At 51.9% G+C, this 26,301-nt stretch overlaps 1 protein-coding gene across 1 annotated transcript in view; it reads right to left on the bottom strand.

Annotated features, from left to right (window-relative positions):
- LOC108571220 (transcription factor Sp9) overlaps positions 1–18,043 on the bottom strand; it is a 27,081-nt gene extending 9,038 nt beyond the window's left edge. The window contains exon 1 of the mRNA XM_017933220.1: positions 17,933–18,043. Coding sequence (XP_017788709.1) covers positions 17,933–18,043 — 111 coding nt within the window. The remainder of the gene's footprint in view (positions 1–17,932) is intronic.
- Positions 18,044–26,301: the final 8,258 nt, after the last annotated feature.

Here is a 26,301-nt window from a genome sequence, read left to right on the forward strand (position 1 = left end):
TAGGTCGTCGACTCTTTCGCCTTCTTTTACGCTTACACAAGGTTGTCACCTTTTGGCTCGTTAGGCGCCACTTCAAAATCCCTATCGACCCAAACCATCGAACTGTTGCGTAAATTGCGCGTACTGTTCGTTGCATAACCAAGACGTTAATTACCGTGGAAAAGGGATGGCCCCGGTTTCGAGCCGTTGACGAATAGGAAGGTGGCCGAGAGTTTTAACGCTCGCGCGCCGAGGGGCGGAAGACGAAATCATCCTTTCTGGTGGCCGCGCGGCTAGGGTGAGAGATAGAGGGCTGCCAGAAAGGGGAGAGAAAGTGGAGAAAGGTGAGAGAGGGAAACAGGAGGACGGGAGAGAGAGAGAGAGTATCTCTCGGCCGGTGGTGTACGAGCCACGCCCTCTTCGAGCTTCGTGAGTGCAGGTTGTAGGCAGGCTACGTATTGATCCGCTGGAACGATATGACAGTGGCCCGGTGGAGACAACGACGTCTCTCAATTAGCCTGCTCTGCCTTCCTTTCTCGACTCTATAACCACGCACGCGGTATTGCCCGCTCCGTGTAGAAAAACTCCTTGTTCCACTTGGTCCCGCGTGTTCTATAGGTCAGATCGACGCGTCAGGATCGATACGTGATCTATAGGAGGAGAGGAACGTCTGGATGACCGCTTAACGAGAATGCGTGAAGCGCGTTAATAGGGTTATCGATTAGAGCGATATTAGCCGGTAGTTCCGGCCAGTCTATAATTACGCCGAGCAGAAACGAAAAGGAGTCGTTATTCCGTGCTAGCGGAGCACGAGCGCGCGGCGCCTTCGAGTCGCCGATACGCTCCACTCGCTCGTTCACCTCCGCCTATACCTGTCCTCCGTCTATCGCCACGATTCTTCGCCAACCGTTTATGTTTTATGCATACTACTCACGCATACCACACCAGGACTGCACGCCTTTCTTTTCTTCGAACCGTTGCGCGTCGCCTCGCGTCGTTCCCGTCCTGGCCCTGTTCGACGACGAATTGCACGGGGAATAGATATGGTATAGCGAGGAAGAAAAGCTCGCGTTCCGCGAGTGTCGATGGGCCGGCTGTCGGCACGGTTGAAAGAGAGCCATCGTGGGATGGGCACGGCTAGGATCCTTTGTTTTAGCCGCGTGACGTCACGCCCATCCTAGCCAGCTAGGACTAATAACGCCTTCGGCTGTGCCGCGCATAAATTAAAACCAGGGAGCCTGGTCGTGCTGCTCCGTTCTTCCTCGCCTCTCTCCACTGGCTACCTTCCGAGAACCGCGTAACACCAGCCAACGTGACTTTCGGGGGATGCAGGTCGTCGTAAAGTTTCAACAATGAGGCTGCCGGTCGAACGTTTCGAGGAAACAGGGATCGAGTAAGAGGGGGATTTGGAGGCTTGTCAACGGTTCTAACGCGAATCTTACGTTCGAGTGGGTCGGGGATGCGTGTCGAACCAGCTATAGACGGTGTAACGAATGCGATTCATTACGTGTTCACGAGCAGAGGTCCGTAAACTGTTGCGGAGAAAATGAGAAAACAGCGCCTGGCCATTTTTCCATACTCTCGTGGCGATTCGAACGCGGATAAGCGGGGGGAAAAATGTGTCGTCGAGTTGTGAATTAAAAACTATCGGTGTGCTCTGTGATCGTTAGACGGTAGAGAGAAAGCAGTGCGCGGTCGGTGAATGGGCGAAACGAAACGGGAGCAACCACGGTGGGTGTTGGAGCGAGTGAAAGAGCCACGCGACAGCTGGGTTCGCACGACAGCCAGCCGACACAGGGCGAGGGTGCGAACATGTAAACCTGGTAGGGTGTCGATCCAACTGGGCTTGTGGCAAACCGCATCCGACGTCTACGCGTCAAGCTTCTTTCCCTCTCTGACGGCGCAAGCCGCAAATAAAGTCCTCGCACGATCGCACCTCAAACGCCAACATGCTCGGAGTTCCTGGTTGAAGCACGGGCAGAGGTGCGTAGCTCTCGAGGATATCCCGAAAAGACAATTAAAGCGGGTAAAAAGCAGAGGGAAGGTCGGGTCTCCTCTTTCTCCGGTAATAGAGCTGGACGCGAAATTAGCCGGCGGTCTTTTCTGGTTTCCGTGTAAAAAGCGTCGGTCGTTCCCGAGAGGCATTGACCGCTGCGTCGTCTCTCCGGCACCTGCCTGATTGGATCCACCTGCGTCTCCCAGCGAGAGAGACCGTGGAACAGTGTGGGGGGGACTCTCGTTTTTCCGAATCGCGGGATTTCGAGCGTTTCGCGGCAACGTCGACCACTTATCTCTCCGTTGTGGCCCGATATCCCTCGCGAAATACCCATAAACCGTGCAGGTCGTATTCGACGGCGCACAGCGTTATGCCCCGGTAAACGGGCCACGCGCAATCTTAATATCGATCTGGTTCCTATAAAAGCAACGCGGCGCCGGCTGTAAAAATAAGCTCTTCCGTGTAACAACTTGGCGCGGCAATAAAAGCGACCGCGAGAGATTAAATTAAAGCGGGCGCGCGTACACGCGCTTCTCTCCTCCAGATTTTTCATATTTTTCTCTTAATTGCTTCCTCCTGGCCACCCAGGGAAAATATACCCGGTGGATCGTGGACGAATATCGCGGTCGTTACCGCTCGATCGACTCGACTCGATGCGCGACCCTCTGGGATACGTAGCTACGTGGTCAACGGTGATCGCCGCGATATCGTGCCTCGCTTCTAATGCTAATTATTTGTTTATCGGCCACTGCATGCAACTGCACCGCCGACACGCAGACTTGTCTCGATAAAACGGTGCCCCTTTCGACCTCCTGAACGACCAACTTATTACTCCCACGTACTATTTGCCTCGCAGATCGTGCCGCTGCTCACCACCATTTCTCCTACCTTTTAGGCGGGAAGCGAATTTGTAAATTGTACGATCCGAAATGAGAATTGCCGCGATTCGTTTCTCTCCGGGCAAGATGGCGTTGCTCTTCTTGCCCGCGGTCGACGCGGTGCCCTCTCTTTTGATCTCGAGCTTCGCCACGACACTATCCTCGACGAATGGATTTTTCAGCCTGAACCTCCAGTGACGATCAACCGTGCCTACTTTACTTCGAAACAAAGACAAACTTTCCTCTTCCTGGTGAAATCACGGTCAGAGGAGAGAGGAGAGGGGAGAGAGAGAATTAGACTGGTCATTTTGGCGGCGTTTCGTGTCTATTGGGAAACGATAGAGAAGCTTTCGCTCGAGGGCAGGATTAATAATTTTATTCATGAGCAACCGAGGCTGCACCGCGACCAAGCCTGCGTTAGTTCCCACCAAACGGCAGCTACCTGTTATCCTCCCTTCTAAATTATGTTTTTTAATTAAATCCATCGTGAGAGAGCGACCCGGCAGTCTCTTTTTCGCCCTCTGTTCGCCTCTCTGTCCGGTGTGTGTGCGCGCGCGGCGCGTTACGAAAGGTCCGATCGTATATCCGAAAAAGTCTACCTCGCTGTAACCGTGGCCCGGGGCCAAAACAGGGAGCTACCCAAATTTATTCGGCTATCGAGCGAACACAGCGGAGGGAACACAGAGAGGAGGCATCCTCTTCTTCTTCGTCTTCTACTTCATCGACGTCCTCCCTTTTTGCTTCTTCCGCCGTGTTCCTCGCCACCGAAGTTTTTTGGCCCCCGTTAGATCCTCGACAAATTTCAAATTGCCCTTGGACCTAATGATTTCCGGGTATAGAGACCGAGGCACCCACGTAATCGGCCGGGTCCGAGCGAGGAGCAGAGAGCAGAGTGCCGATGCTAGTGCCGCGCGACAAACCGCCTCTCGATCGACGAAACGACCGGGAGAAGAACAGCCAGCTACCGATTCATTAGCACTCGTAAATCTGTCACCCTCCGCCGGCCGGAATATTAAGCGGGCATTACAAGTTTGTTATAATTCCTGGCCAGTTAGCGCCGTTTACCCTCTCCCAGCTGGACGTTTGACGAAGAAACGCTTGCGTTCCTGGCTCCCTGAACGCTTTATCGCCTGCGGTGCACACCGATTTGCACCGGTAGCTTCGATCCTCTTGGACTCGCGCCCGGTCCGTGTTAATTCGACGACAGATTAAACCGAATTCTCAGACGATATCTTGCCGCTGACAGCCTCCCGTCCTTCCCACTCGCCTTCTTTGCTTCGGAGGCTGGATCTCAAGGTCTGGACTATCCGTAACTTGGATTTCTCCGTTTCGATTAAATCGAGAGAAAGAGAAGGAGATCGGAAGGTGAACGACAAGAGAGTAGATCTCGAAGGGCAGACCAAGTATGTAGCTGGTTTTCGACAAAAATCGCGAGTCGTTTTTCAGCCGTTACGTCTTCATTAGGATAATGAGGCCGGCGTAAATCTTGCGGGAGAGCGGCAGGCTCGTGTTGGTGCGCGTGCTTCTGGAATATCTGCGGCGAACGGGGAGGGACGGAAGTCGGTGCATTTGCATCGGGTAATTTAGTGGTACATAAAATTCTGCAGCCAATTAGCGGCCGAGTGTCCGATCTATCGTCCGGCTAGTCGTTCCGTTCGCTCCCTTTAGAAACGCTTCTATTTTCGGAAAGATGACCCCCGTTCCTCCTTCCATGCCTCTTGAAAAGTCTTGCCTCTCTATAGCGTGTATCGTCATCTTGCCGCTGGTTGCGTAAACGCCGTGCTCGAGCGGTCGCTCCAAAGGACAGGCGGACATAAAATTTTACATTTGCAGGAAAGGTAGCCTCGTTCTGCCAGCGCGTTCAATTAAACTAACGTTACGAGGGTAGTAAAAGTCTCGCGCTCGTTTTTTACCCGCGCCAGATAGCCCGGATGTGCACGAATTCTAGCTCGACAGCCGGTACAGGTTGGGTAAACAATTATTTTTTACAGCAAAGAGGAAAGCGAGGGTTGTTGGAAAAGGGTGAAACGAGATTGGACGAAAGGACGATATTTCAAAGAAGGTATAACGACAATATTTTCCGCGCCATTTGTCCCGATGCGACGGCGGTTCGCGGCCGCGTCAGGGGGCGGGGTCCCCGAGCGCGTCTTTATTGTTCGGCCAGGTAGAGGCTAGCATGGATATATTATTCGTCTCCTAGATCAGCCTACCGAGAGAGATCCCCTGCGTTCCCGTATATTGGACGTTTTATTGCTGGTGCTGCACGGTGGTCCTGGTCGGCGGCTTTCTTTCAATTACCAAAGTTTAAGTAAATAGCGTGGACGAAGGAGCCCGGGAAACGGAATCGTACGACGATAAATTAGCCCCGGGTATTAGCATTTAAATGATCCACCGGCTAAAGGAGAATTTTTCGATAGGATTCCTGTGGAAGGACCGTAAGGGTCACGCGCGCGCGAGAGAGAGAGAGAGACCTGCGAAAAAGCGTATCTGTCAAGAGCGTGATTGGATGGTTTAACATCTGGCCGTGGATGTCTTCGACACCGATTTAACGCGTTGATGGATGAACCTTTTCACGGACCTATCGTTCCTTCATCGGTAGAAAAAGCCTCGTTTTGTATCGGCTGTCAACGGAGGGCTTTGTCCTGGCTCCTCCGGAGTAGGAAAATTGATCGAATCAGTTGCTAAAAGTCGCTGATTCGACCAAGGGGGAAGTTGAAACGCGAGAAGGACAGCGGCCACACACGCGGCTCTCACCTGCACGCAACCGATATTATTTATTCCTCGTATCCGCGGTTGATACGAGAAGAACGCGGCTAGAGGCCGTCGTAATTTAGTCGCGGCTGCGTTTTACGAGACGCGGCAGGGGCCGGCTGAGCGAACGGTACCCGGCGAAATTCACCAACGAGCTCTGCGCCGATAAATTTACACCGAGCGGCATACTTCTAACAGACTAAGTGCTCCTTTTACGGCGGAAGCTTACATTGAGACCAAGATACGCTCGATTTATATATATATACATATATGGCCAGTCCGTTCCTCGTAATTGCGCCCGGAATCTGTGGACGAGAAGCCCGAGCGGTGCACCTGCGAATATTTACGTTCAATTAAAAACTCGTAAACACCTAACACCGGCTAAATCTAAATGGACCTCGCACGGTAACGGCGATACGGTCCCTCGTTCGCCCGTAGACAGCTCAGGGACCCTGTGCTCCCGTCTTTCAACGAGTAAACTTGTTAAGTGTCAGTTTTAAACCAGAGAAAAGTTTCAGACCGAGAGAAGATGGGTATCGACGAAATAGAGTCGCGTGTCGACGATGCCGTTCCAATACCGGAGCACTTGTCTACTAGCAAAAAGTTCAATTTTTGAAAAGCCTTTAACGAGACCGATACACCACGGATCAAAGTAAATATTTTAAAGAAATTGCGGGAAACAAACGAGCACCGAAACTTTTCGCCTGGTTGTGGACACGCGTCAGCGCCGCGATGCGAGATCGGTCTTGGAGAAGGCCGAGGGACGACATGGCGCGAGTTAAGCGACCGGTAGAGGCAATTTAACGGCAAGCTGAAACCTCCGCTGCCCGGTATATGCATATACCTACAGCCGTGTGTACGGGCAGTCCGTGTAATACACGTACAGCAGAGGTGAGCTTGTCCAAAGTGTTACTGACGGCGCTACGCCAACAAACTGCCACTAAATCACCTTTGGCAGACCGTGAACCCGTTCATCTCGTCGTACGCAGGTGCTGCTAAAGCGAAGCGGCCTCGAGAGGATCCAATCTCAACGCCGCCACGTCCACGCGTTGTAACCTGCCCGAGCGCAAAAAATAAACCGTTTCCCGGATCGGTCTTACAAATGATTCGACAAGGTAAATAATCCACCGAGCCACCGCGGTGAAATTTCCACGGTGTCCGTTCCTTCGAATGCATTTGCATGGTAATCGAACGCTTCCAGTTTGAGATTCCGCGGAATGGCCGCTGCAGACAGTTAGTAGCTGCGCCCAGGCTCCGCTTACTCGAACCAGTGGGTATAAGTAAAGCGAAAAAGACGTCGCGGCGCTTTCTCCGGCTATGAATTATACGCGTAACGATTATAGGTATCATGTGGCGTGCATGAACCAGCTAGAATCGCTAGATCGATTTTCTTATCTTTGGCTTTTCGTCGAATTTTAAGGGCGCCGCGGGAGTGACGGAAGGATGGTGAATATTAAGGGACGTCCTTCCGATAATTGGCAAAGACGGCGCGGTGGCGAGAGCGAGCGTTGAAAATTGATACACGGGTCCGGTGTCGTTGGGGAAGATCATCTGGAAGGGCGATTATCGACGGAACGATGCGCGCGGCCGGATCTCCGGCAAATTGGTTCGCGTGTCTTCTGCGAGAGCTCTCGCGATTTATAGCTTCATCGTGCTTTCGTATCGTAAATCCAAGCGTGTACCTATATAGGTACGCAAACGCGTGCACACGACGTAGCCATGGCGGCAAGCTTTTCCCTCGCCACACGTTCCGAGATTATGCAAATCGCCACTGTTAACCCGACCGCCAAAGATTATAATAATTTTTCAGCTGTCATGTTTCGTTTGTAATGATCACGATTTCCCTAGCGATAGCGCGCTTCTCCTCGGCGAACGTGTTACACGAAACCCTCGATAGTTTCCAGCTAAACAGTTCGTTACGTTCCGCGGAAGCACGCAGCCTTTAGCCTCGCCTCGACGTCCACTCGTTAAATCGAACTTACCGATCCGCGCCAATTATCGGCCAATTGAAAAGCTAAGATCCGTGCAAGACGAGTGTACCGCGGGATCGGTTTATCAGATCGTTGCTATTCAATCACATCCATTAGAAGCGTATCTAACCCCTCGTGAGCGTGAGCGTGACCCTTAGAAATCGTGGTCTTGCGCGGGTCCACCCTCGTTCACGACGACAGTAGAGAACGCTGCAACAGACTGTGACATATTAGGCTACCCCCTGAGGACATCATCCCCGTATAAGAGGTCCATAAAGAGGGTGACACCGCTCTCAGATTTATTGTTTCGCGATTTAGTGGCCGAGCGAGCCGTGGGAGCTGCGGTCGCTCCGCGTTCACCCCTCAACTCGTAAATAAATTATCGTCTGTACGAATACACCACCGGGTCGTCGCTTCGCGACTCGATCTAGTCGTTCGCCAACGTTTCGATCACCTCGAGATCGTTAAAGAAGTCTAACGAAGACGAGAGCCCACCGAGATCCAGTTTGTTAAAGAGAAAGGCGTTGCTCTTCGGCAAGATTTATGGGCATCTTTATTCTCGCGAAACTGGGAAACCGTTTCCCCTCCGCAAAGATTCATGACCGACGTAAAGGCCTCCTTTGGACTGGCGCACGAGTTTGACGAATCGCATGTTTCGACGAAGCTGCTCTAACGAAGCGTCTAATCGGTACATCTAACGGGACAAACTGTACGGGGTTCGTTATGCAATACGTCGAGAGGATAATTCGTCCCCGTAGGGAAGGAAGGCGACAGCGACACACGGAGGCGCCGAAATGCAAACTATCCGCGCGCAAGGACGCGGGGAGAACGAAACGCAGAAAACTGAGGTGATCGCCATTCCGGTTTCAAGTCGCTACATTTTCTTCTTACGCAATCGCGATCGCAGATATCGCGGACTGGCTCTGGCAAATCCGCTCGGCCGTACTCCTAATCCCACGAAAATCGTCGCCGAGATAATTCCTCGTTTACGACGTTCGCGGCCGCTTCCGTCTCGACCAACATTTTTATTCCGCTCGATTTCTACCGGTCGATAATCGGGAAGAAACTGGTCCACACGGTACGCTCGATGCGTGACAAGTAGAAATATTTATGCAATCCGCGACTCCCGGTATCGATTCTGTGGCATTCCTCGGTAAACTCCCGCAATTATCCCAGGCATCGCTCAAAACTCGCCGGTTCCTCCTGAAGAACACGCGATCGTGTGGACGGAGGCGGCGCGAACAAGCTCCAGAGTCGGCCATATGCATCTGCTACAGGGAAAATCGCGGCTGCGGTACGTGGAAACGTATGCAGGGTATGTATACCGGAAGTTTTTACGGGCCTTGGAAGCGGTCGTTGCCCTACACCCGTCGCGTCCTCGGAGGTAATCTTGCTTTCGTGAACAACCAGCAAGCAGACTCGTGTCTCTGGATATCGTCCGATAGAATTGGAATTCCAGTTAATTACTCGCCAGCGAGGCGGCGGGTTAACGCGTTTTTTATGAAAATTACCAACAGCCGTAACGAATCGTGGGATTGTCGTTGTTTGCGCCCCAGAGGGAAAATAGTTTCTTTCGATTTTATCTATCCGATGAATTACGCAGGACAATCGTTTGAAATCCTGCTTAACGAGTAAAAAATCGTTTCTAGAGCTCTGAGAGAGGACTGGCAAGAGCGGACTGTTGCGTCGGCTGTAAAAAATTCGCGCTTGATGGGACGTATAATACGCAGTCGATAAATCATCGAGCTCGGTGGGCTGCTAAGCCAACGTTTGGTATTTTGGTTCCGACTCCGCGGGGGTTTGGCACCCCTGCGGGGGATCCCTGCTGTTGCCACGCTTCTTTTCCCCGTTGGAGAGATCGCGCGGCGATCGGATCGAGCCTCGAAGGTGTTTCGCCACGCGAAATAGAAGGACGCTGACGCGCATACGATAATGGGCGGCGATTGGAACTGGGGAAAAATGAGCAAGAGGGAATTCGTAGGAACCCGGTGCGTAAAGGGATCTATGGTTGGTAATGACGGTAAAGCGCAGGAACCGATTCGAGCGTGCAATTTCACCGGCGGAAAAAATGTTGCATTGTGTTTAGCGGAGGAAAGTAGTCGGGTTAATAGAATCGAGTCGTTAATAATCGTCTTCCACTTTGCTCGAGTGGCGCGCGTTAAGGCCTCGAGGTGTTGACCAGATCGAGTATTGTTCATCTTTCCCATGATGGGGGTCCGGTGAATGACGCTGGGCCGCGATGATACGTCACGATAATGGCCGGTAATTCGACGTACCGGGCTCGTGCGCGCTCTACGAGAGGAATATTGTTTACAACGACGATGCAACGCCGAGAGAGAAGTCTTGCCTTTTCAATTATCCAACCTTCCAGCGATACGATGATGGTCGGTGGAACGAGGCACATGCACACATAGTGGTTGCACGCGGCCGGTAAATCCACACGCACCGCTTCGATCTTCTACCAAATTGCAGCCTCGCAACCGGGCTCTATCGTCACGCCACGTACGACGACACGAGCTCCACGCGAATCTTCTTCTTCTTCCTCCTATTCCGAACGTTCCCGCTCTCGAGGAACCGGAAACCTTTTCTCCTCTTGTTTCGTCGCTACGCGCAAAAGTTCTAACGTTCCCGTTCGATGAATAATTCCGTCGACGACGGCACCACCGGGGGAATAATGACCGATAATTCGAGGTACGGACTAGGAACACACGATGTGTACGCGAACCGAGCTAAGGGGGCGGCTAGGGTTTTCAATTATCGAACCTTCCAACGATAACGATGCCGGCGAATGTTGCGTACGTGCATTTGCTCCGCGAGTACACCCCCGTATAGCAGCCTGCAAAATTGCATCTTTGACCGTTTAATGAAAACCGAGAGCGCAACGTAATGAATATCTTACGCTCCCCGTTCCTTTCCGAACTACATACTACTCGCCTAGCTGCTGCGATCCACTCTAATTAGTAGAATTCGCTTACAACGGCCTGGCAACAACGGCCTACCTTGCCTGCGGAGAAACCACGTGTGAAAGGACCAAGGGCCAGGAAATTGATCGATCATACGCAAAAACGGTTTTCCAAGACGTGCACATCGAGCACAGGCATAGAAGCGCGGCCATGTTGTCACCCCGAACATCTGCCACTTTCGGACCCCGCACCACGTACGAACGAGTTTCCGAAAGGGTGTTTACATGTCGGGACTCTAGACGTACTCGACGAAAATAATTCATTAATGCCCCTGCGCGCCGACTGCAGTGGGCGTGACACCAATCGGAAGGGATTTTGTCAACGAACAAACGGAGAGCCCACTTTTTTTTCCATCGAGGGGTGGAGACTTCTGTGTGCTCTGTAAATCGGGAATTTTCGTTATTACGGCGAAATAAGAAAGTGGACAAATTAGGATGACATCCTTGTTGCATCCGGTGCTCCAGGTAAATCCTCTTAGGTGATGTAAAAAGGCCGCGTCGTCCTTTCGTCCCCTTCGGCGTGACGAAGGACGCATTTTTGCGACAAACGTTCGGTGTACGCTGCGCCCGTTCGCAGCCCATTGTCGTCCTCGGAAAATGTCAACGGGGGGCGCCGCGCCGCTTAAAGGGACACTTTTACCCTACGAATCGGATCATCGGATTACCAGCTTGGAAGTGAAGTGGAGCGAGATTTCGAGGATCTTCCAGGGACCTCTATATTCCAACGACCTATAGCCAATTATCTTTTTTGCACTCGAAGAAAGAAGCAAGTTACGTGTTTGAGAAGCAAAGTGGCACAGAAATACGGCCGGTTTCTGATTGCCGAAGGGTTATAAGTTCCAACTAGAGAAAGAGAGCGGACAGCGACGGGGCGCGGTGAGTTTCGTTCGTGAATTAGTGACGAGAAGCGTTCAGACGATAGTCCGTGGTTTCGCGATCGATGTAACATGTATCGAAGTGTAACCGATCGATTCAGGCGACGAAACGGACGACTTGGTCACCGGTTGGATCATTTATAGACTGACATATCTGTCGGTAGAAACTTCCACCACCGTTGGCTGATTAATTAATCAGCGGAAGATACCCTCGTGTGTTGTTGCATAGCGAAACAACGTTTCAGAAACAGCTGGATCGTTCGAATTGTCCCGTGTTTGTCGACGCGCCGTTGTTATTGTTGCTAACAGTGTTTAGACGTATATAGAAAGTTCGGACGGGGAGGAATGGAAACGCGGATGACAAAAAGATTTGTGAAAAAGAACATTCTTGTGTGTCCACGTTTGCGAGGATCGAGTGACGAGAGGAAGTAGGTATCGTGTTACCATCCCACGCATCCTGTCAAGTGGATCCTCCTGGTGCACAAAGAGGAGCAGACAAATAATTGGCTCCTTGGGTGCACAGGTAAAGGCCAGTCCCTTTGATCCCTGAGAACCTTGCGTAAGGACTATTATACCGAGGATACTCGATACATTCGGATCGGGTGCTTCAGCGACGTGAACGGGAGAAAAGAGACGAAGAGAAATATAAGCTGTTTGCAACATTCTGGACGTCGATGCGACACACCGCGTTCTCTTCCCCTCGAGCGATATATTCTATCTCGTCCTCTCTGTTGCCACTATCGTATCTGTGGTAACCTCTCTGTATCGACGCGTTTCAAAAGTCACAACGTGACGCAGAGGTAAAAGCGAGCGTGATTGGCTTGGAAACGGAGCACCGAGATTAATTTTCGGCACGACACACCGACAGGAAACTTCTCTGCTGACTTAATTAATACTCGTGCGCGTCTCTTTTTCGATGCCAAGGATTTAATTACTTTTTTACGTCGACTCGTAAAAAATTCTTCTTGCCGAGTCATAAAATAAAAAGTTCGAGACCGAGAGGAGTGAACGGAACACGTGTTATGTCGGAGAGCAGGGCACAAAAGCTGGCTCTGGCCGTGCTCGGACGTTTCGCCAACGGAGAGAGAAACGGTCCGTGGCTACAGAGGTCGCCGCTTCTGTCAAAACACAGAATAGATCATCCTGGATGATCTGTCGGATTAAAGGACGGCGCAAGCTGATAATGCGAGGCTCAGGTAGCCTCGAGGATCCTCGAGGATCCTCGAGGACAATGCGGCAAAACGACAATGCGGAAATGGTCAGCATCTGCGCAACCAGAGCCAGTTCGCGTACGATTTGTCTGGATAAAAAAGTGCAAGTAACGTTCCGAAAGTCGTTTCCCCGAGCACCTGGCCCGTCGACTGTAATTTGTTAGCTCGGGAATTAAAAGGTAGACAAGATGGTCCGATAAACCCTAGAGCAGCTCCTCCGACGTTGGTCGGAGCGAAGTGTGGAAAGTGTGTGCTTAATTTAGCCTGTCGGCAAGATCTTCGATTTTATCGTCCGGTCGTCCAAGGTTCTTTGACGAAGGTGACAAGACGAACAGTAGCACCTGATCAACGAGATCAACAAATCCTGGTCTACCTGGACGGATTAAGATCCCTATCTGAAAGGAGGCTGAGTAATTGACCTTGCCTCGGGGAGATCAGAGGTTGACAGCTACCCTTGCCGCTCACGGCAGACCTGGACTTTAAAGGCCACGATCGCGGAACAAATTTGCCCGTTAGACTGACTATTCCAAAGACACTGCGCCACCTTAACGTGAATTGACTGATTCGGTGGAAAGTGAATGATCGAGGGGACTCACCACATGTCCGTGTACCGGTGACTTGGCGATCGACTGTAATTGCGGATAAAGTTGGCCAGCCGCAGCCGGTGTCATGTCGGTCAGCATCTCGTTGACGCTTCTCAAAGACTAGGCCCGGTTGTTGGCGGAATCCTGTCGGCTGTCTGCTGCTGTTCCAGGAGAGAATCCGCGGTGCCTCCTCGACTGGACGTTCGGCGTTTCGCGACTTTCCAGTCTCTGTCCGATAGACACACTTCACTTGCGTTCACCAGCTCTATTCGAAACTTGATCGATATCGTTTGAAAGAAAGGGTTGAGAAGTAGCTCGAGTCCGCGGCCGTCGGCTGGGTAAAAAAGCGAGTGGGTCGAAAACGTCGTGGTGCGTCGGGGAAACCGGTTAACGTGGTTCCCGTTCTTCGCCCCGTGACAGACTGCCGGCTATCCGATCGGCTTTGCCCCGACCAGACAGGGGAATGGTAGTAGGGAAGCGAGCAGGACTTCGGCCCCCGGGCAAAAAAGGGGCAGAGCCTGGTGGGCGGAACCCAGGGAGAACCAGTTGCCGCCCCTGACCGCCTCCGTGCCGTGCCCGCTTCCTCTTTACTTTATTTATCCCCACCGATTTTCCTCCCACCCTATCTCTCTTCCCACTGCTTCTCACCCTACGCTCCTTCCTCGTCATCCGTTCCCTCTTGCTCTCTTGCTCCCGCGCCCTCCGTCCGCAGCCCTCCCCTCGATAATTTAACCGTGAAATGCGCGCGCACCGCGCCGCCACGAAGAGGAGGCACGCGTACGCCGACTTTCCACGTTTCTCTTCTCCCTCTCCCTCTCTCACTCATCTCCTCTAGTCCCAGCAGACTGAGGCTTACGTGACCCAAAGTTGTCGTATTAACTTCAGGCATCGTTGTTTGACGTAACGGTATGCACGTCGTCGGTATTTAAATACCGACATGCCGCTATCTGATACCGGCGAAACGAGCAAAGTTCATCGACCTGGTCCCCGCGTAATTGATATACAAATCCGATCTACGAGTTGGTGGAAACATTTTGTATTCGGTGAAAATTTGACACGGGTCTGCCAATCGATTCTCAACTCTCGACGAATTCAAATCGAGCTTCTAGGCAGAACACCCATTCTACTCTATAGTAGGTAGAGAGCTCTAGAAAAAACTGGCAAGCCTTGGTGAACTTTTTTGCCCGTTGAAATAAATTATCGTTTAATCTACAGCGACATTTGCGACGTCTAGAGCAAGCAGTCGTTGGATCCGGAGCATTATGATGTTGTTCCAAAGATCCATGCAGAGGGAGCACAAGAAGATCGCGATTCTACCCCGTCTCACGAGCGTCTAATGTGATTTTAATCGAGGAGTTTGAATTTCAAATGCTATCGACTCGACGATACACACACACACACACACACACACACCGTATACCTACCGGGTAAAATTTCAGCGAACGAGGAACCTGCCTCTATTACGACTGTTGCTCTCAGTGGCGTACTCGAGCTTTTTCACGATCCCGGTCATCTCGTTATGCGTAACGTAGATCGATACGATCACGAGTCGACGAGTCTACGCCGATGTCTGGCGTAGGAACAGACGCGTCGGGGTCGCATTAGGTCCTAATTTTCCATAATGGAACAAGATCGAGGCGACCGTCTAATCGCGGCCCATTCATAACTGCTCTCGGTCGTTCATCGTTCGAGCAAAGAGGCCATCTCTCCCGAGTCGTGTCCGAGATTTCCGCGGTCAATTTGCGCGTCACGAGATATCTCACGAACAGCGTCAATTTCTTAACGTTCGATGATTTTCGAAGTAAGCAGTACGTACAGTTGCAGACGCGAATGTTCATCCGTCGAATCTTGATTTGCTATTCCGTAACTGGCTAAACACGAAGCCGGTGGAGATCGATACGAGTCCTAATCGACGAACAAATATTTCGCGGAACGCCAGGCATTATCGGCCATCCCCCAACGACTCGAGGAGACGATGATGCGTGCATCGCGTGCGATCAGGCCACAAAAGGTGCGATCCACCCTGCCTCGAGGTCAGAGGATAGCAGTAGTTGTTACGGGAGGCGAGAAAAGGGATGTTTTACGATGAACCGGAGCAGAATCGGACGTGAACGTTGTTCGAAGGAGCAAACGAGGGTGCGAGACGATTCTGCCGGTTTTTGTTGTGTCCCTGATCGATGTTGCTGTTCCCTCCCTGTCGGGATTTTTAGATTTTTGGATAAAAAGGTACTGGTTATTTATCTATCACGCACACCGAGCTAGAGGAGAAGGTGGAAAAAGGAGGGAGAAAGTTGTTCATCAAGGAGCGACGATTGATTTTCTCGGTAACGATCGAGCGATATCGAGGCTACGAAATGACGGATCGGTGATTGGCAGAGACGAGGTGAACGGGGTTGAAAGGGAAATGGGGCCCACGGGCCTGACGGGGGCGGATAATGACAGGGCGGCCTCGCGAGGCTAAGATGGTCCGGCTTTTGCCTCTTATACGGCCATGTGGCCATCGGGAGATGCTGATGGACTAATAATTACCAAGGAACCAGCTTCGCATATAGCGGCTGGGACCGTCGAAAATGAAGATTCACCAGACCAGCAGACTGGGACCAGAGAGTATGGGACCGTCCAAGTGTGTATGCCTACTAACCTAACCTAAGTACTTATATTGTATATACATAGTAGGCTCTTCTACCACGAGGAGGTGGTGCCTTCCAGTTTAATAACCACTGGTGACCGCGGTATCTGTTTGGTCTATCGCTATCTGGGCCCGATGAGACGGAACGGCCATTATGTTAATGTACCGACGATTTAAACATTTTGACGCGAGTGTGCGTAATTTATCGCGTCCTGGTGATAGTTCTCTCTCTCTCTCTCTCTGTACGTAGGAAAGATGCAGCGGTAATTACGGTCACTCTGTGTTTTCAAAGTGTCTCTGAAAATATTCAACTCGAGCGGGGCACCTGTAATGATAGTCCACGCAGCCGGGCAACGAGTGCAGTTAAAAAGCAGTATTTTAACACCGGCGCACGATGTCAACTAGTTCCAATGTTCGTTTCATAAATCAAACACTCGCGTGAAGTATGTAATGGAAGAGCGCTGATAACGTGCGAACAGATGCTTGCTTCGTTGCACGCGATTGTTCGCTCTTCGTTGCAGACATTTCCGCGATTCCTTCTGGATTATTATTAGTACGGTTCGGAGTGGCGAACGCTGAACGGACAAAAAGGCCTATACATAGACCGAGTAAGTCGTTGGAGTTATTCCGGTGGTGCGAGTACGTAATTGTCGAAAAGAATTATAGCGATACAAGACCGGCCACGGTCAAATAAATATTACCGTGGCTCGTTTTGACCGTTGTCGGCGATTCGTCTCTGGAAGCGAACGGGCCGAAAGGGGAGGCATCTCTTTGAGGCTTTTAAGGTCGAGCAGCACGTTTTGCCGTGAAACAAGACGAAGAGAAACTTGTCTAGGACTGATTTACGGACTCGTTGGCCGGGCCGTGGCTGGCGTACAACTCGCGGTTCCGTCTACATCCGTGGTCCGGAATAGAGAGACGCTCCCGGCTCAGATTTATGGGGTGTTCCACAGGGAGGAGAGAAGCCGATCCTCCGTAATTCACGCGCCGCGCCGGCTCCGCTCGCTTTTCTGTCGGCGTGTAATCCGCAAACAAGGAACTCGCGGCTCTTCCACGAACAGCAAAAACCAAGAGCGAATTGGCTGCTATTACGCGACGGTCGTACACGCGCACGAATCATCGTAATAAGTGACTTGTCGAAATGGGACCGATTAATATTACGTCGCGGGCGAGATAACTCGCGCGAGGATTAGTATAATTTCGCTAACGAGAGTGAATGGTATCGACTTTGTTGGGTGACTTTCTTCCGGAACACGCGGTGACTGGAACAAAAGGAGCGGAAAGAGCGTGAAGAATTAGCGCAAAAAGGGGGAAACAATTAGCCTGACGAAGGACCGCCGACAAATTCGCGCGCATGTTCGCTGGAAGTTGAGATTGCAAAATGACGTGCAAACTGAGGGACGCCCTCGTCCGCCCCCTGGCAATACGGTAATCACTATAATTACGTATCGAGCCCTTATATTAATATCCCCCAGCTACGTCTCTCTTTCTCTCACGTGTACCCTCTCACTCTTTCACGGCGATTCTTCGTTCGTTCGTTCGTTCGTTCGTTCGTTCGCCTTAACCACGTGAAAGTGGACTTTTTTCCGCAACCTTTCACGCGAGCCGATCGACTCCGATTTATTATTGCCGTGAACGTCATTTTGCTCGTTAATGAGCGCTTTAGAAGCACGTTTCTACTTGGAAGAGCGCAACAACGCCGGTTCGTACGGTCGATTGGGAAACCGCGGAGTCGGCAATCAACGTCTTCTAGCTTCTCGATGTTTAGGTAGGTAGGTTTTTCCGCGGACTCACCGGAGGAGGATGATCGACGAGTGTCGAACCTTTGTCAAATTCAATTGCGAGATCCGATTGGCAATCGTGCAAATTGAATTCTCAGCGAGAGCTGATGAATTGGCAACGCGTTAAGGAGAATCGGGGGTGCGCTCGCATTGGCCTCTTTCGCTAGCCGGGAGATGAACAATTAACGAGAGGGTGTTTCTGGACCGCCCAGGATGTCGCTGCAGAAGGGAGCAGATGTTGTCGATAGATTTTGTCAAATATCGCTATTCGCGTCTATTGCTATTGGTAAATGACGGTAATTATTGACAACTTTACCTCCAAGTACTCGGTATCCGTGGAATGTTGAGGTTGCTGGGCAGCCGTCGGTGGTATGGCCATCATGTTTTGCGGATGGGCAGGATGCGAGTATTGATACGCACAATTCATTTTGTCGGGTCACTGTTCAGTCGAGACTATCGAGATGTATCGTGTTCCAATTTGCTACGAAATAGCTGTGCACTGTGGTTTACACAAAACTGTGGTTACACTTGAATTTTTCGTGGAAGAGTGGCACAGGCGAGGTCTGAGCGAACGTTACGAAGCTCAATAGACATGTTTGCGAATCGAGACGGCTGCCGTTACAGATCCTTCAACTGTCGAGGGATTCTGGTGTCGGTGGGTCGATCGTGCGGCAGAGGCGATCCTCGGCATCGGTAGTCCGTTCGAAGGTTGCCGTAGCCCCTCGTATATCCTGGTAATCACAGTAATTTCTGTGGCTATTGGCCACAGAAGGCAAGAAGAGAGGAGGTCAGTCGACAAGGAGGTCGTTCGAGGACGCAGGACGCGGGTGTTTGGACGTCCTTTCCGGTGCGACGCGGAAGGAGGTTACAATTAGACGGAGGGACTGACTGGAGGTGCAGCTCGCGGCGTGCAACAATTATAACTGAGCTTTTTCGTCCCCCACGTAGCGGAGAGGAGCAACACGGGCCTACGGAGGCGGATCCTCTCTTTCTCGGCTTCTCTACAACCACGTCTGCTCTCTTAGCGCGTTGCGTCGCGTCGCGTCGCGTCGGCGTCCGGATACGTGAGTGCGTGCTGGAGGCAGAGTGTGCGTGGATCGGCCACGTCCCGTAGGATACTCCACAAGTGTGTATCCATCCTGGAAGGTGTTGCTGGTGGGGCAGAAGCAGCGCCCGCCCTCGCAACGGTCCTCCTCGTACAACCTCGCGATTGTCTAATCCTCGTGGCAACCCTAACGAACCCTCTCCGTTCCCCCTTTCCCACCTTTTCACTCCCTGTCCTCCCTCCATCGCGCCGCAGACCACACTCCCGACCAATTAAAACGCGCTCCGATCACGTGGTTCGCCGCCGCGACCGCCGCTTCTTCTTCTTCTTCTTCTGCTTCCTCTTCTTCAGCTTCGCCTTCGACTCCTTCCTCTCCCCCTTTCCGACTTTCGCTTTTATCCTTGTTTTTATTCCTTTATGCCCACCACCATCACCACCGCCGCCCTTTCTTCTGCCGGAGAGGTTACCCCTTTGTTTTCTTCTTGTTACATCTCGCGCGCCGATACCCGCTTCGGGGTCAGGCGCGTGGGAGGCGAATGGGCAGATAACGACGACTAGGTCCGAGATATTAGTATATCGTTACAGGACGGGGGGGGGGGAACAGGTTTTTCGATTTTACGGAGTCAATGTCGGTGGGACGACGGCGCATCCAACGACGGGGTTGCGCGTTCAACGTTGCTCGCCTCCGACATTTCTCATACGCGAGGATCACGAGCGTTAATGGAATTCCCCGAATAAGTCGGTGGAAAGTAATCGCGGCAATCTCGTTAATGAGCCATCGTCTGTTTAAGGGTAGAAAGCACGCGTTAAGCGTTTCCTTTCCTTGGTAAGCAATTACTCATCGGCTCGAAGCCCGGTAATTAAAATTCAATTATCGAATCAGCGGGCCGCGTTTGTCGCCGCGCTAGCCCTATGTCGCTAGTGTTCGCGCGCGGCGGGTTAATTCAATTTGGCGCGTTTAGAAAATAGCCGGTTATCGGTTGTACAAGTTAAACACAACCTGGGTCCCTATATGTCTGCTCTTTGTTGAGTTATAGCTTCAATTAAAAACCAGGTGAGAAAGTTTGAGAAAAAGGCTGCGCGGCCACGTACGCGAGATTAATGCGATAAAGTAACTTGTAGCGTAACGTAATAGCAGGATAGTGCGCGGTATCTATCCGTAGTGCTCGTAAGTTACGTTGCCGCGTCGATGCGCGCCACTTTTTCAACCGTTCGATCCGCACCACCGTAGCGGTGTAATGATCGTAGCCTGGGGATCCAGCCTATTATCGTACACGCTAATGATATTGCGTACTCGCCAAGAATTTATCGTGCTCGAGGAACGCTTCGACTCCTTTTATCTTTACGTAACACCCCGCCAAGTTTCTTTTCATCGATCAGAAATCGATCGACCGATCCAACGATCCTCCCACTGTCTTTGCCCACAGACAAATTTCTCGGAAAAATCTCCGAACAACCGTCGTGCGGGACAGCGATGTATCGTTCTCCTGAGCGGCATGACGCCATGTATCACAATATACGTAACGCGACATTTCAACGACTTTCTACACGTAGGCACGGCTCGCGCGTTCCTCGATCGAGGACTGCGTCGGTTTCGAGAGCCAAATATATATTTTTTCCCTCCTACGATTCAACGTTCCCCCGCTTCGGTGTGAATTACTCGAGCTAGTTTAACAGCGGCGAGGACTGGTGAATGAACACCGCGAGAGACGCGGAGCAAGAACGCTTGGGTGAACGGATGATTGCCGGTGAATGGATTCGTATTCTCCCTCAGACGCATAATGCCAAAGTGCTTCTTGCTCCTTCTTCGTGCGCGTCTCCCTTCGCTTGTAACTCGATACAGTGGGAACCGCGTGTGATCTCCATTCACCACCGGCTAGAATGTTGAGGAAGGACCCAAAGGATTGCTTCGCTGACACCGCGGCTTTGCCCTGCCGACAAAGTCCTTCCGTCTCCCCGAGCGGAATAGTCTGGGTACCACCGACGCCCTATATATATAGTAATTTTATATTTCCGCATGGGGAAGGAGAAGAAGAATCCTACTCGAACGTTTCACCCAAATCCGAACGATATTTTCCAATATTTCATCCCACTTAGCGAATGAGTTACGTCGTACTAATTAAGGGTGCGATTGATTGCGAACCTTTCCGTTAGCAGGCAGGTCGATCCATCGATATCCGGCCAGGTGGCGCCAACGAGCTTTTCCGAAACGAGGTAAAAGCGGCGATCGCGTTAAGGGATGATGAATGAAGGGCTCGGGGAGGGCAGGAGGCAGACGGAAAGAGGCGTATCGGCATGCACGGGGTAGCGCGGTGAAAAATTGTGCCGGTTGAGACTCGTGCGTTCTTCTCGGATATGAAACTGCCAGACGGATGGACGGACAGACGGACGGTCGTTCTTTTCGAGCGCGAGCGGGCCCAGCGCTCTGTTATTATATCTTTCTCCCTTTTCTCGTCTCTCTTCTCTTTTCTTCGAGTCCTGGAAGAAGCGGATCGCCGCGTTACCGACGAGAGAAAGAATAATAGCCTCCCCCTTAGGTGGCCGCGGTCTACAATTAAAACTCTCGCGCGTTCCCCAAAGGGCGGGAAGGGCTCTGGTTGCTGCGCGTCTGGCTAATCGACTCGCCGAATATGTCCAACCTCGTGGACCAGAGGTCCAAGAAACGACCGTCGATATCAAACGCGACCGAGGGAAATTTACGCGTTAGCCGGTTTCCGTAACACGTCGAACCCTCTTTCCCGCCAGCCGGAAAGGGGGACACATTTATTTTGCCAAGAACATCCGAAAAAAAGCTAGAGATAGGGGAAGACTAGGGTTGGCCGTGATACCTTCCGACGTGAAATAAAAAATACGTTTGTCACTGGAGAAAATGAATTCGTCGGAGGCAAAAGTCTGGAAGCATCGAGAAGGATCGAGGACCGCGGCTCGCGGTGAGAAATGAAGGTGATCAGTTGCTGTCGGTCAGTTAATAATATAAATTAGCGGGCACATCGGAAATAGGCAGTGGTACTCGGGCGAATGGCAAGAAGGAGGAGGGGAGGGGGTGAAAAAAGGAGAGGAACATGGCACGGTGGCAGTTGCACCGGTGGTTCGGTCCGCATTACGGGTTACGCGGGCGGGGTAATCACGATGATTCCAAGTTCGGGGTCGGTCATCATCTCGTCACCGCGTCACCCGCGGCCAAAAAACCCTGGCACGCACGTCCTTAACCCTGTGCACGTTCTTTGGGCATCAACAGCTCTCCACCGGCATCGACAACATCGGCCGGAAATCACAGGACAACCGGAATGCTTTATGGACTTATCAATCATTTGGTAGCTCCGTGCAGAGAGCTTGCCGGTCCCTCGAGTTTCTTGCCGATTTCTAGCCTGTTATTAGGAAGGATTGAAAGATTCCGGGGTCATGAGGAATTGGGCTCCATTCGCATGAACATACACCCGTCATTTCGCAAGCAATGGGACGCATCAACGATTCTTCCTTCCTTCTAAACGAATTCAATCTCTGGCCGGGATGTTAACGGAGGAAAATCTGCCGAGAGATCCGCTTGGAAACCGAGTACCAAAATGGCGGTACGATCTCCGCACGAAGGTGGGCCAAGGTGGCGATGAGTGGCGATGGGTGGCGAGGTAAAGGTGATATATGCAGCGACGCAGCTTCGTGGTAGGAAGAAGCGCGACGAGTGGGGCACGTAAAGTGATACGTGGGTGTAAAGTAAAATGGTGGCTGATCGATGGATTTTGCACGCGTAGCGAGTAAAGCTCCGGCAAATTGGAAGGTTTACGGGGAAAAAAAGGTCTGGAATACGATAGTTGTCGCGAAACGTCAGAGGAGAGAATTGGCCTCCCTTTAGTGGGTGGACCGAAGCAAAACGCATCTACGTGTGCCCCGCGTATGAATGTACTCGCATTTTGACCGGGCGTATAGGGGGCCAGGAACGGCCGCGGCGGGGCCTCGAACCCGGTAATTAAATAGCTGAACCCTGCAATTAGGGCCACTAAATCGTGGCGGACCCTGGACCTGGCCAGCGAAGGGCCCGCCAGACACAAAAAACAACGTCGAAACGTTGCTTAAGCCAGCGCGAGCGAACCTCGCACACGGATGTACCAACCTAAAAGACGTGGACGACGTCGCGGGGGTGGCTTGGTAACATGTGGGAACCTAATCGAGAAAGAAATGCCCCTCTGCCTAGACGCGGTCTACGAGCATCTACCCTGGCAGGATGGCTCGTTCGCACGCTCCTTTCTCGCTCGATTTTGCTATAGCGATAACTCGACCGTTTGCGTGAATACCATTCTACGGTACAATTAGATCTTTCGAACAAAGGGCACGCGTTCTTTCGGCTACGTGTATAGACAGGAACGAAGATAATCGTGACAAACAGTCTTTCTTCCTGTTACACACAACGTTTTATCCGAACCGGTGCAGAGGTTAGTACCGGAATGCATCGTGATTTCCGCGTATGCAAAATCGAGTGTGCACACGCACAAACCTCTCTCTCGCGACGGTTAGATGGATGACCGAGCATCACGCTCTCTCTGCTCGTATTAAAATATCAGAGAGTCACCCCATACCTCGGCTCGAGGTTACCCCAAGTTCTCCCGCTTGCCTCGTTGGCATTAAATCAACCACCCACCAGGCCCTCGGGTTATCTTCCCAACCTATCTGTGGACCGGCTGAGATATCGCCAAGTCTCTACCCGCTTTCGACCAGGTCTCTTTGCATTTGTAGTAAATCTACCGGCTCTCCCTCCCTTTCTCTCCTCGACTCGCGATAGCGCGGAGGAGAAGGACGATCGCCGCTGTAGAAGAAGAACGCCTCGGCAACGCGGAGGACGTGAGAATTCGCGTTGACAATAACGAGGAAAGAATTTGCTCGATCGAGGCTGTGGCGATGAAATATAGATTAGCAGGTGCGGTGGATCCTTTTTTCGAGAGATTGGCCGGCCGCGCACCCTGAATCGAGCAGACAATTTAATTTTCTAATTATCGTGACGCTCGAGAACGATCGAGAAGGTACGGCATCGTTATCTCGATGTAACATCTACGCGCGTATAAAGGCTAATGGATCCCTCTCTCGGGACTCAATCTCGACTAATATCCGAGAGAGCTAGTTGCTGGTGTCGGTCCACACGGATAGCCTCGCTCACAAAGTAAACGTGGCTGAGTCCGAGGATGCCTGCGTACTGCACTGCGGTAAATTAATTGATTACTGCACGTAGCCACGTACAACCGTTCTTGCCAAGGAGGAGCATGGCTGCTGGGAGGATGGTAGGAGGAACAGCGAGGAGTAGGGATGCTGGAGGCACTGCCCGCGGGAGAATCATTTTCCGTTGAAAAGTTGCAGCACGCGTCTCGTTCCAGCTATCTAACCGTTGGCGTGTGAAGTTACAAGGACGAGGAGAGCGGTTTAGAAGACGGAAAGCCGGCGAACGCACGTATCGTAGAGTGTTACCGAGGCGAAAGGTACGAGCGATCACCCGCTGGGAGGGCGCATGCTGCGAAAGATCGCCTCCCGGCCGAACACACCTTCGCGGCATTGTTGGACCGCGGGTGGCTTCGATCTTTACAAATAGGCTGCTAATGCAACAGGATGTACGGGTCATGTAGGCGCTAAGTGGAAAGCGAGAAGTAAACTCTACCGTCGATCGTCGATTCGATCGACACACACCCCCTGGGACAACGCGTAGATAACATCTGGGTTACATTAACGCGCTAACCTCCGTGTAAACTTTTCTAACCGACTACACGAGCAGGAGGCGGTTGGAAATTTTTTTGCAAATTGTCCACTTGGAAATGCAGAAATTGAGAGCAAAGAAGGAGGTGGAGGCAGGTTGCACCTGGCTGGTTAAGTGATATCTCGTGCCACGGATTCTCGAGGAAAGAAGGCGCGATTACCGAGAAGTATGCAGCCGTTTAAAGTGGCATGGTAAGTCGTTGCGACCGCAATCACTGGCTCTAAGTAGCGAAGGGAGGAAAACAAGACGAGACGGAGGGCTCTTACGGTAGTTGCTCGTACGTGTTGGCTCGCGTTCGACGTTGCGTCCAGCGTGCACTGGTCCCGCTGGGCTTGCCAGCGGTTAGGCCGCGGTTACCGCGTGGTTATCAAGTTAACCTTTTACCTCGATGCCGCGCGGCTCGACGAGGTATGCGGCCGGCCGAGGAGGAACGTCAGAACGGAAGGAGAAAGAGCGACCGAGGTGTGAAACCGCTCCAAAGCAAAGAGGGAAGAAATTGCGCGCGATTATCCTTCGATCGCTCTTCCCTCCTCTTTGCCGGACCTTCGATAACGATTCGACCCAAAGTCCCTGCCCTCGCGTTTCTCTCCGTTCCCGCGAGTACGCACAACCACGTGCACATAATGGAAGCCAATAACGGGCAACAGGTACCGCTGAAACGGGCAACGAAAAAAAAAAAAGCGAAACGTAGAAGGAACCGGCGGGGGGAAAAACGCGCGACCGCGGTATACATATATGTATACTTTATTCATTATCCGGTTTGTAATTCATAACGCGCCATTAGTCATATTATTATAGTATTTACTCGAGACCCAATAGCGGGTGTCCCGGGCGTAACTCGTTATTACACCGTGTGGCACACGCGGTAATTACCGAGTTCCATGTGGAAAGGGAAACTTGGAACTATGCTACGTGCACGTAGGCGCGAACTGCAAACGCCACGGTGCACACACTCGGTTACGCCCGAACGCGACCGCGACCGCGACCGCGACCGCCTATTAACATCATCGCCTCGTGCTCGAGAAACTCTGGACGGTTATTCAGCGAATGCCTCCACGGTCCCTACTTTTATCCCTTTTGCCACATGGTTTCGCGCCTCTCCGGCTAAACGCGAACGCATTGCCGCCAATTGCGTAACAGTGAAAAATAAGAAACGCGGGGAGAGAGGGGAGGATGGGCGAACGAAATGACCAAGAAGCGTGTGTTGTAAGTCGTGGCTGGTGAACGGTACCGGGCCAATATGTAGGCAAGGGGCAGCATGGCGTTTTCAGTACACACGTTGCGCGGACGACGAGAAGTTATGGCCGCATTCGTCTCCATTATCCGGTGAATCATTGAGGGAACGACCTAACCTCGACGTTCGAGCTTTAACAGCACCAATTCTTGTACGTCGATATCCTTTGCCGGCCGTCTACGAATACCGGCGTGCCTCCTCTCCTTCTCTTCAACCCGGTTACACAGCCAAGGCGCATTATTGTTTGCATAAACGCGATCCGTAAATCTCCCCTCGTTCGCCGATTTGCAATTCCCTCCTCGCATGTCCGACGCTTACGTAAATGCGCGTACGACACACGCGCGCGGCACATATTTTACACCGATTTCTAGGAAACCACCTGCCACCGTCAGATTATCGTCGCACGAACTTTCTTTTCTCCTCTCCTCGACATAGGAAAAAAGGGCATTTCCTACGAAGCAAGCGATTCCATTCGTTACTCTCGGAAAGGCAGAGAGAAGCAGAAGATCGGGCAGGTTGGCTTCGGACAAGTAACACCGTTCGACGAACCGCCGTAATAACTCTCATAATTCTTCTCCCCTCTTCGCGGTTTTGCGATCCCGCTCCTTTTGCCTCGCCGCGAAACACTTTATCGATTTAACATCTCGCTACATTCCACGAGCGTGGTCACGA

This window comes from Habropoda laboriosa, unplaced genomic scaffold, assembly GCF_001263275.1.
Source record: "Habropoda laboriosa isolate 0110345459 unplaced genomic scaffold, ASM126327v1 scaffold57, whole genome shotgun sequence".
NCBI lineage: Eukaryota > Metazoa > Arthropoda > Insecta > Hymenoptera > Apidae > Habropoda > Habropoda laboriosa.